Genomic DNA, 12,182 nt, shown 5'->3' with positions numbered 1-12,182 from the left:
TCAGTATTCCATAGTAACATCTGGCAAAAATATCTAAAGACACTGAAGCAGCAAACTTTGTGGAAATTAATATTTGTGTCATTCACAAAACAGTGAATGTTCCTGAGTAGCCGAGTTACAGTTTTGACTTAAATCTGCTTGAAAATCTATGGCAAGACCTGAAAATAGTTTGCTAGCAATGATCAACAACCAATTTGACAGAGCTTGAAGAATTTTGAAAATAATAAGGGGCAAATGTTGCACAATCCAGGTGTGAGCAGCTGTTAGAGACTTGCCCAGAAAGACTCACAGCTCTTAGAGACTTGCCCAGAAAGACTCACAGCTGTAGTCGCTGGCAAAGGTGATTCTAACATGTGTTGACTAAGTGGGTTGAATACTTATGTAATAAAGATATACTGTATTAGTGTTTTTTTATTTTTTACAAATGTTAGTATTTTTCTTCCACTTTGACATTACAGATTATTTGTAGATTCATTTAATTGTACATTTTTTCAACCATTTTAATCCCACTTTGTAACAACAAAATGTGGGGAAAAAATCAAAGGGTGTAAATACTTTCTGAAGGCAATGTATATACGCTTAGTAGGACAGGAGGGCAGCAGCAAGACCTGATCCTACATCAGCACTCTTACTCTGGGGGCTTGGTACATACTGGGAAGCTACAAGGACCACAAGGCAATGAAAAGTAACAGGCAGCATTGCACACTATCATATAGACTTGGGTTGAGTCCCAAAATCAGCACTATTTTTAGGCTCTGGTCACCTTTATCGGTCTTGGTCAAAAGTAGTACACTATAAAGGGAAGAGGGTGCCATTTGGGATACAAACCCTGCATCACGCATGGTTAGCAGCACTGATGAGCCATAGAATGGGTTACTCCTCCAGCTTGATTTGGGGCAGAGCAGTCATTACCACCCTTTCAAATTAAAAGCATAGCAGGCTAATTATAGTCAAGTTTATGCATGCATATAACCTGTGCAAAATGTAAATGATCACAATCAGAAATGGTACCCATTAATAGTAAGTAAGGAATTCTGATCATATTCTGCAACTGTGTGGACTGAATAACAACAAATAGGACAATTGAACTCAGAATTGCTGTAATGGGGACACTGAAGTGATATGAACCTTTTTGTATTTATCATTTGACACACAGGGCAATGACAAAGAAACTGATTGAAGAAACTCCAGTTTTTCTGAAAGAAATAGAACTACCCCTCGCATATCTAGTGACCACACAGCAACAGAACCTTTCACATAAATACATGATAATAGATTCTCTTAATTTTCATTTAGAGGAACCCTGTTCTTAAAAGACTGCTACATTTGAATGAATAATGCATGTTTTAGTCCACATCTTTAGAAAACTGGCAACATATTTTCCTGGACCCACAGTTCGAAAGTTTTATCTGCCTTGAATTAATATCTCAAATAATCTAGAAGGGGAAGAATTTATTATCCATGGGTCACAATAGTTCAAAACGGTAAATGGCAAATATTAAAGCCTCAATGAAGCACAAGATAATCCAAATCACAACTAATAACACACACTTAATGGTACTGTAGACTGGTGACCATATTTTCAAATTCACTTTGGTTTCTCTTAAAGGAATACTTTGGGATTTTGGCAATGAAGCCCTTTATCTACTTCCTCAGGGTCAGATGATCTCATAGATACCCCTTTTCTGTCTCTGCGTGTGGTTTGAAGGAAGTTGCTAGCGCTACTAGTGTTAGCACAATGACTGGAAGTGTATGGGTACCTGCAGCAAGCAGGTCTGGGCAACTCCAGTCCTTGGGGGCCTGATTGGTGTCACACTTTTGCCCCAGCTAACACACCTGACACCAATAGTTAACTAATCATGAGCTTCAGTTAAAAACGCAATTAGTTTAAATCAGGTGTTTGCTAGGGATCGGGGAAAAGTGTGACACCAATCAGGTCCCCGAGGACTGGAATTTCGCAGGCCTGAAGCAGATACCCAGCTAGCAGATGCCCATAGACTTCCAGTCATTGTGCTAATGCTAGATAGAAGTAATTTCGCGAGCCAATCCTAACTTCCTTCATACTGCACGCAGAGGCATAAATATGGTACCCACGAGTTCATTTGACTCTGGGTAAGTAGACAATTGCCAGAATCTCACAGTATCCCTTTAAGGTTTTGGCAACATTCTGCAATTATGTAAATTGCCAATTAGAAAGACAACGTGACAAAGCTACAACTTTGTGCAGGAGGGTAGGCTAAGCCACAAAGGTGTGATTTATCAGATAACTGTATAACAAATCACAAACCAATCAAGTATGAAACCAAGACCAAGTCATCCTAAAGTCCCACCTGGGCTTTGCTGAAAACCTACATTACACACTCAAATAAGTACAGGTATAGATAGATAGGTTCAGTGTTTAAGACTAATAAAAAAACATACATGAATTTATACTATACATTTTTGCTCATAAATAAGTATATTAAAGAAATTCCTATATCTCAAAAATACATGTTGTATAGCACTTTCTGCAGGTACAGACAATGCATCCTTAAATCGTGACTCATGTATTCCCTGGTCCCATGCTAAATTCCATTGAATTTCTACTGCATTTCACTCTCCTCTGTGTGAGGACATGGTTGTCTCATCAAACAGCACAGTCGCTCATCCTAGATACAGATGACATCATATCAACTATCCTCAAATCGGAGACAATCCTCAATCACAGAAGTTCTTTTTAAAAAGAGATTGAACGGGATCTTAAAGCACTTGCAAATTCATAACATATCATACGAATTCCAGGAAACATACATTTATCGTGCAGGACGTAACATGTCATACAAAATGAATGACGTTGTATACAATTGTGCAACATTTTCCGGGACCCATTTAGTCTCGTGAGCGCTACTTTCAAAACTACTGGCTGAAATTATACAGAACTTTCTAGCATCACCTTCAATAATCCAAAGCCCCAATATCTGATCATCTGGAACAAGCAGTCACATTCTTGAAACTGTAAATATCAACTCAAATTATGTCCTGCACGTGAGTACATTTGCAAAGGGCCCCAGGAGGTTTTTGTTAAAGATGCAGCGCACCCACACCAGGTACGTCGTAAAGGGTTTGATGTTTTCAGAGAAGGTATAGTTCTGGTGGGGGAGAATATAAGGCATGTACGTGTTCTCTCCTTGCTCCTGGATCCACACTTCGTACTTCACCTCCCTGACTTTCAGGTACTTCAGGTTCCAGGGGATTTGCCACGACACAGTCAGCATGGCCTCGTTGGTGGCCTGGACCGACGTCTGGCACTGGGGCTCTCTGACCTGGCCTGGGTGGACCGTGCTGGCAGGCTTGGCCTTCTTCAGGTTGGGCCTGATTTTCACTGTCGCTCTGAGAGCCTCTAGTAAAGAAGGGATGTCCACTATGGTGTCCTGGTAGATGCGATAGAGCCACTCCGGGTTGCGGCAACACAGGTGTCTGGGCACTTCCTTACTGGCCAGGATGTGCTCCTGGTCTTCCTTATCCAGGTGGGCTATACCTCCCTGCTCCCAGGGCCTCTCTGGGTAGGCCACAGAGTTCTCCTCCACCATGTTCCTCCAGGCCACATAATGCAGGTCCATGCCTGGTAGAGACGCCAGGGTTTTGTAAGGGGTGTACTGCTCTGGGTTGACCGCATAGGGGAAGAGCTCCACTACGACGGCCCCCCGGGAGAGGAAGAGAGAGGAGACCAGCTGGGCCCCGTGCATGCTGACCAATATGGAGGCCCCGCTGATGACCTTGATGATACTGGGGAAGGTCTGCTCCTCCAGAGACACCGTCACCGCTCTCATCTGGAACTCCTGCGCTAGCGCCAGGATCAGCTCCGCTTCATTCAGGATGAGTCTGTTGATGGAGCGACTGAACACTACGATGTATTCGTCCTTTTCCTCCGCTGCGCTCTCCTCTCCTCCTCGCGTGGTGATATTGAGCTTCTCCATCAGCGATGAGGCAAACTGCCGGATCTCGTTCCCAGAGACCAGGATGTTGGCTTTGGGGCCCTGTGGCTGGACAAAGCCGTACTGGTACCATGTGGTCATCTTGGACAAGCCCACGTAGGACTTTGTGAAGCACATAAGTTTGCCAAAGTTCCTCAGCTGTTCTTTGAGAAGTGGCTGCTTGCTGCTCAGCAGGCGGTAGAGGTCAAAGTGTGCGCCCTCACCCCAGCCCTCCATGAAGACCAGACGGGCCTCATCGTCCAGGTCCGAGTACTGCCGCATGGTGTAGAAGATGGGAAGCAGGTCATCGTGGAACACGTGCATCAGATTATCCGGATTGAACCGGTTGAGGATGAGGGTGACGTCAGGGATGAACACAGGCTTGGGCATGAACTTGAGGGCAGCTGCGGGCAGCTCCAGGAAGTTGAAGTACTGGGTGTTGTGATCCTCTACAGAGGACAGGTCCAGCAGGGCTGGCTGGAATCGCCGGGGCCCCAGGTTGGGCAACATGAAGGAGGAGTTGCTGTGGAAGAAGACAAACTCTTCGGCCTCGGTGCAGTAGCACAGGTAGTCAAAGCGGCAGATGCGATCAGTGTGCATCTTGCCGGTGCAGACCATACGGGTGCCATACTCCTGGAGTGCCAGCAGAGCAGCGTGGTAGTCTATCCGGGCCTGGGTCAACTCCTGGGACTGGCGGGTCAGCTGCAGCTCCTCCTCCAGTACTGCAGCGTGCTCGCTTAGCCTCACGTACTTCCAGAGCAGTGCTGCCACCACCGACACCAGCAGGCCGTTCAGTATCGTCGCCACGTTCATCCTGCAGCTCGCCGCACGCATCACAGCTCCACGTCCAATTTGATCTCTGACCTCACATGCATGCTTCGACTCCCGCTAGCCAGGCGCCGATACACCTGGAGAGGAGAGAGAGAGGGGGAGGGAGGGAGATTATTTTTAGCATATTACTGATATCATGTTTCCAACTGAACATAATATATTTCAGACTTTCCAAATTCAAATTACATTCAAACTCAAAGTAATCATATAAATAATATCAAACAAAGCGCAAGCCGATTATTTACAGTGCTATTGATGAAGGTCTGCATACAGGTAGAACAATTTCAATTTTAAGGATCAAAGCATGGCTCAGAGCCCCTTTCCCTTGGAGAAGCCTTTGTCTGTGTCCCAAATAAATGGATACTCCGGGATTTTGCCAATGAAGCCCTTTACCTACTTCGCCAGAGTCAGATGAACTCATGGATACCATTTTTGTGTCTCTGCGTGCAGTTTGAAGGAAGTTTCTCACTAGCGTTAGCTCAATGGCTATCTAGCGTTAAGGCAATGACTGGAAGTCTATGGGAACTAACAACACTAGTTAACATAGGCTCGCAATACTACCTCTTAACCTCCTTCAAACTGGACACAGAGACATGCAAATGGTATCCACATCCCGTTTACATACACTAATCTGCATATTGAGAGAACAAGTGAGTCATGTGGTGAGACAGACTATCTGCATCCTAAATGCTATTCCCTATATAGTGCACTACTTTTGATCAGTCCAGGATCTATAGGGCTGCAGTAAAAAGTAGTGCACTATCTTGGGAATACATTGCCATTTGGGATCCCAAGCAATTGCATCCAGACTATGGGGGTAAATAGTCATCTAAAGGTTAACTGCTACAAGAACAAATGTTTCTATAGGTTAGCCTCTGCCTGAGATACTATAAATATCACTTTCCATAATAGTGGTTGAGATTAAAATAATATAATTATTCCAGTATAAAAAAGTTGAGGGTGTTCACTGCTTTATATCACCATAACATAGCAATACTCAAAAATAAGAGTCAAGAGAGTTAGTGTAGTCATTGGCATCTACGGACGATCTCCCTAACCTTCAACTTTGGGCTGCTGTAGACTTGGTCGGTATACTGTATTTGCCGTATTCCAGAGTATTTGATAATAGCCACGGACTCTGCCTAGAAGGCCAGCATCCCGGAGTCGTCCCTTCACTGTTGACGTTGAGACTGGTGTTTTGCGGGTACTACTTAATGAAGCTGCCAGTTGAGGACTTGTGAGGCGTCTGTATCTCAAACTAGACACTCTAGTGTACTTGTCTTCTTGCTCAGTTGTGCACCGGGGCCTCCCACTCCTCTTTCTATTCTGGTTAGGGCCAGTTTGTGCTGTTCTGTGAATGGAGTAGTACACGGCGTTGTACGAGATCTTCAGTTTCTTGGCAATTTCTCGCATGGAATAGCCTTCATTTCTCAGAACAAGAATAGACTGACCAGTTTCAGAAGAAAATGCTTTGTTTCTGGCCATTTGGAGCCTGTAATCGAACCCACAAATGCTGATGCTCCAGGTACTCAACTAGTCGAAAGGAGGATAGTTTTATTGCTGCTTTAAATCAGGACAAAAGTTTAGCTGTGCTATCAATTGCAAAAGGGTTTTCTAATGCTCAATTAGCTTTTTAAAATTATACCAGTTGGATTAGCTAACACAATGTGCCATTGGAACACAGGAGTGATGGTTGCTGATAATGGACCTCTGTACGCCTACGTACAGTTGAAGTCCGAAATTTAAATACACCTTAGCCAAATACATTTAAACTCAGTTTTTCACAATGTAATCCTAGTAACAATTCCCTGTCTTAGGTCAGTTAGGATGACCACTTTATTTTAAGAATGTGAAATGTCACAAAAATAGTAGAGAGAATTATTTATTTCATCTTTTATTTCTTTCAACACATTCCCAGTGGGTCAGAAGTTTACATACACTCAATTAGTATTTGGTAGCATTGTCTTTAAATTGTTTAACTTGGGTCAAATGTTTCGGGTAGCCTTCCACAAGCTTCCCACAATAAGTTGGGTGAATTTTGGCCCATTCCTCGTGACAGAGCTGGTGTAACGGAGTCAGGATGTAGGCCTCCTTACTCGCACACACTTTTTCCGTTCTGCCCACAAATGTTCTATAGGATTGAAGTCAGGGCTTTGTGATGGCCACTACAATACCTTGACTGTTGTCCTTAAGCCATTTTGCCACAAATTTGGAAGTATGCTTGGGGTCATTGTCCATTTGGAAGACCCATTTGTGACCAAGCTTTAACTTCGTGACCGATGTCTCGAGATGTTGCTTCAATATATCCACATAGTTTTCCTGCCTCATGATGCTATCTATTTTGTGAAGTGCACCAGTCCCTTCTGCAGTAAAGCACCCCCACAACATGATGATGCCACCCCCATGCTTCACGGTTGGGATGGTGTTTTCCTCCAAACATAACAATGGTCATTATAGCCAAACAGTTCTATTTTTGTTTCATCAGACCAGAGGACATTTCTCCAAAAAGTACGATCTTTGTCCCAATGTGCAGTTGCAAACCGTAGTCTGGATTTTTGATGCTGGTTTTGGAGCAGTGGCTTCTTCCTTGCTAAGCGGCCTTTCAGAGTCAGTCGACATAGGACTCGTTTTACTGTGGATATAGATACTTTTGTACCTGTTTCCTCCAGCATCTTCACAAGGTCCTTTGCTGTTGTTCTGGAATTGATTTGCACTTTTCACAACAAAGTACGTTCATCTCTAGGAGACAGAACGTGTCTCCTTCCTGAGCGGGGAAGGGGAAAACTACTTCAAGGTCTCAGAGCGAGTGCCGTTACGGATCGAAGCGCTATTAGCGCGCACCCCGCTGACTAGCTAGCCATTTCACATCGGTTACACAAGCCTAATCTCGGGAGTTGATAGGCTTGAAGTCATAAACAGCTCAATGCTTGAAGCACAATGAAGAGCTGCTGGCAAACGCACGAAAGTGCTTTTTGAATGAATGCTTACGAGCCTGCTGCTGCCTACCACCACTCAGTCAGACGGCTCTATCAAATCATAGACTTAATTATAATATAATACACACAGAAATACGAGCCTTTGGTCATTAATATGGTCAAATCCAGAAACTACCATTTCGAAAAACATAACGTTTATTCTTTCAGTGAAATACAGAACAATTCCGTATTTTATCTAACCGGTGGCATCCCTAAGTCTAAATATTGCTGTTACATTGTACAACCTTCAATGTTATGTCATAATTATGTACAATTCTGGCAAATTAATTATGGTCCTTGTTAGGAATACATGGACTTCACACAGTTCACAACGAGCCTGGCAGCACAAACTGCTGCATATACCCTGACTGCTTGCTCAGAACGCTAGAGAAGTGACACAATTTCCCTAGTTAAAAGAAAGTCATGTTAGCGGGCAATATTAACTAAATATGCAGGTTTAAAAATATATACTTGTTGATTTTAAAGAAAGGCATTGATGTTTATGGTTAGGTACACATTGGTGCAACGACAGTGCTTTTTCGAGAATGCGCTGGGTAAATCATCACCTGTTTGGAGAAGTAGGCTGTGATTCGATGATAAATTAACAGGCACCGCATCGATTATATGCAACGCAGGACAAGCTAGATAAACTAGTAATATCAACCATGTGTAGTTAATTTGTGATTCTATTAAGGTTGATTATTTTTATTAGATAAGTTTAATGCTAGCTAGCAACTTACCTTGGCTTCTTGCTGCACTCACGTAACAGGTAGTCAGCCTGTCACGCAGGCTCCTCCGACAAGGTAAAAATCTGTCGTTCTGCCCCTGAACAAGGCAGTTAACCCACCGTTCCTAGGCAGTCATTGAAAATAAGAATGTGTTCTTAACTAACTTGCCTAAATAGGTTAAGGTTAAAAAAAAGAGTCCACAATCGGTGTCCAAAAATGCCGATTACCGATTGTTATGAAAACCTGAAATCGGCCCTAATTAATTGGCCATTCCGATTAATTTGTCGACCTTTTTCATTTTTCAAACTGTTTAAAGGCACAGTCAACTTAGTGTATGTAAACTTCTGACCCACTGGAATTGTGATACATCGAATGTTAAGTGAAATAATCTGTCTGTAAACAATTGTTGGAAAAATGACTTGTGTCATGCACAAAGTAGATGTCCTAACTGACTTGCCAAAACTATAGTTTGTTAACAAGACATTTGTGGAGTGGTTGAAAAAGGAGTTAATGACTCCAACCTAAGTGTATGTAAACTCCCGACGTCAACTGTAGATATTCCATTACAAAAAAAAAAGAATCTGCCGTATCCAGCTACAATAGTCATTTACAACATTAACAATGTCTACACTGTATTTCTGATCAATTTTAAGTAATTTTAATGGATAAAATGTTTAGCTTTTCTTTTAAAAACAAGGACATTTCTAAGTGACCCCAAACTTTGAACGGTAGTGTATGGAAAAGTCATATTGCAGTTTATTTTATTTCCCATGTCATTATGGGGTATTATTGTGTGTAGGTTAATGAGGAATTATTTATTTTTAAATACATTTTGGAATAAGGCGGTACCGTAACAAAATGTGGAAAAGATCAAGGGGTCTGAATACTTTCTGAATGCACTGTAGATCCAAGTTGGCAGACTTTAAATATAAAGATTCACTGGCTACTCACTAGCACGTAGGCTTGTGCTTGAGAGATGTTTTATGAAACCAGTATTAATGTTCTATAATGCCTGCTACCAGAAATGGGTTATTAGTGGATGTGCATTCTACATTATTCTGGTCAAATTTGTAACAAAAAGGGCATTTTCATATTTAGCTTTGAAAGCCAGATCAGTGATCATTACAAAAAAGCAGGTTAAACTATTTTGATAAATAAACCTACCATGCCATCCAATATTCATTTTGTGCATGCAGAAAACTGTGTAGCATTCTTTTCGTTACTTTTATAAACTTTATGAGCTGTGATATATGTCCTGCAAACAGTTTATCAGAGACTATATAAAATAATTGCATGCGCTAGTTTGCATTTGACTAGCAATCTCTATGGTATTTTCCATGTACTTGTTAGCATTGCTAACCTTGGGATTAGAGGCTAAGTGGGGTTTGAAAATAGCGCCCCTTGTGTCCGGTGCAGGTATTACCGAAGATCCCAGGATGGCTCAAGGTTGGTTTGAAGGTAGGACAATCTGGATACCACCCAAGCCTACCTTGGAGCCATGCCCATCTGTCCTTCAATCCCAGGTTAAGTAAAATAACTTAATAATAAATAACTAGCCCTATAATAAATAACTAGCTCTACCTCAATGCCTCTAATTCTTTGAGCAGCAGACATTATGGAGTACAAGATTCATACAGCAGATATCAAACATAATGAACGGTCACTGCCACTTCCAACACATATTTGCACAGACACACATGCACCTCTGATTTCTTAATTTTTTCCTTGGGTCAAATCGCTCCATCCTAAAAACTCCTTGAGAATCCTCCTTTGCCACTAGCATCCCCAGAGAGTAGCCATCCCCCCACGGTCTTCCTGTCTCTCTCCTCTCCAGACTGAGCTCATAATGAACTCCAGTATCTCTGGCCTGACTCTGTCTAAATCCCAAATGGCACCCTATTTTCTATTTAGTGCAATACTTTTGACCAGGGCCCATTGGACACAGCCAGCCTTACACTCTCCTAAAGCCCCGGACTCTCTCTCCTCCAACAGCCAGCCAAGCCAAGGGCCCTGGAGGAAGAAGCCGGATTGAACAAAGACATAATGGCTCCATCTCTCCCTCCCTGCTCTCTCTTTCACTCTCGCTCTTGCTGCTCTCATTCTCTCTTTCCATATCTGCTCTCATATGCTGCAATAAGAGACAGGCTAAAAAGTCCTCAGGCTATTTTGACATCCAAATACCTAGGCTACAATATGTCAGTGGTAGTAGTAGGCTCAGTATTTGTGGTAATACCTTGCAGTTTTAGCTAAGTTACAGGAAAAAGATCAGTTACACAAGAGCTTTTTCCACTTGTTTTCATTACGACTTGAGATTTAGTTTACCAAAAGAGCATGATACTAAGTCAGGTGAGAAAAGTCTTGGGGAAGCCCTTATCTCCATCTATAGATACAATATGATAGCAATGCAGACGTATTGGTACTCATAATACTCATGTGAACTGCACTACATTTGAAGTTAAACTGAGTGAATCCCATCCATACCCGGGCCTCCTTTTTTCTCCTCTCCTCAAATGTTTGACTTGGAACACCATTCGCCAAGGGCACTGGCAGAGGAGACAGGTTTGGTTAACTCACCTTTGCCCACTGATCCATATTGTACTGACAGGGGGCTAAAGCCCATAATTAGACACCGCTGGTGACCTTGACAATTGGACCTATAGGCTTCATGACCTGGGTGTCATCAGGAGGACAAGGTTGTCCCAAATGGCACTCTATCCCCTTTACAGTGCACTACTTTTGATGTGACCTGATCAGAAGTTGTGCACTACAAAGGGAATAAGGTGCCATTTGGGAAGTGACCTCTGGCTGTCCCTAAACAAATTCATTTACCTACATGGTTCTTCTGAAGTTTGACCAAGCCCCCTACATGGGATTTAGGTCCAGAAATTACTTCTAAGATTTTAAATGTACCTGTATAGGCAGATACCACAAACCCCTCAGCTATTCCAAATCCCTCGGCTTTCCCTTTTAGCCTACCCATTTAACGAATTCCTACAAGTTGGTATGCCATTCAGACAATACCACTTCATTTTACTAATAGGTTAATAGTGCTCAAGGCATTTTTCTGCTGCTTAAATGTCACAGCATGAAGACCTAAAGCAGCATTTCCCTCCAATCCATGAGGACAAGGGCAATGGTGCCAGTGCCAGTGGTGAGTGTTAATTCTCCTCGATGCACACAGGCGGCCCACAGGGATGCGTGCAGGGCCTATTGCAATTCCACTGTGCCAAGTACTGAAGGGCATTCCAAAGGTCAAGCCTGCCTCTGTGATAAATTAGCAGGCAATTCCATGGCACCATCTTCAGCTAACACTGCACCGAGCCTATGAGGTTTTAGGCTTGAGATTGAACGTTTTTGTGAGTGAAAATGTGAATCAAACTCCACTACTCAGCTCTCCAGTGTTCTCCCTACAGAGCAGGGATGCAATCGGGTGAGGGCCATAAAAGGCTTCTCTTTTTTTGCACTGCTAGGGGGAAATGCAGACTTTAACTAATTAAACAACAAAAGAATATGACCTACATGCTCATTCTGTGTGTGTAAAATAAAAAGTGGTTAATGTGAACCTAACTCATAGCAAAAAAATGTAAAAAAGCAATCCAATGTTATTTGTTGCCTAGACTTTACTGCAATGACACTCAAGTCTTGAGAAAAAAAAACAATACACTAATATTGCAGTTAGCCATGACAGCCTTTAT

At 42.6% G+C, this 12,182-nt stretch overlaps 1 protein-coding gene across 1 annotated transcript in view; it reads right to left on the bottom strand.

Moving 5' to 3' along the window:
- Positions 1-1,083: 1,083 nt before the first annotated feature.
- LOC123996546 (protein O-linked-mannose beta-1,4-N-acetylglucosaminyltransferase 2-like) overlaps positions 1,084-12,182 on the bottom strand; it is a 28,333-nt gene continuing 17,234 nt past the window's right edge. Inside the window, exon 2 of the mRNA XM_046299966.1 lies at positions 1,084-4,861. Within this exon, the coding sequence (XP_046155922.1) occupies positions 3,012-4,787 (1,776 nt within the window). The 5' untranslated portion in view covers positions 4,788-4,861 and the 3' untranslated portion in view covers positions 1,084-3,011. The remainder of the gene's footprint in view (positions 4,862-12,182) is intronic.

The sequence above is a fragment of the Oncorhynchus gorbuscha genome, linkage group LG15 (assembly GCF_021184085.1).
Source record: "Oncorhynchus gorbuscha isolate QuinsamMale2020 ecotype Even-year linkage group LG15, OgorEven_v1.0, whole genome shotgun sequence".
NCBI classification, from domain to species: Eukaryota; Metazoa; Chordata; class Actinopteri; order Salmoniformes; family Salmonidae; genus Oncorhynchus; species Oncorhynchus gorbuscha.
Note: the sequence above shows the minus strand (reverse complement) of the source record. Positions and strands in the feature narration are given on the sequence as shown.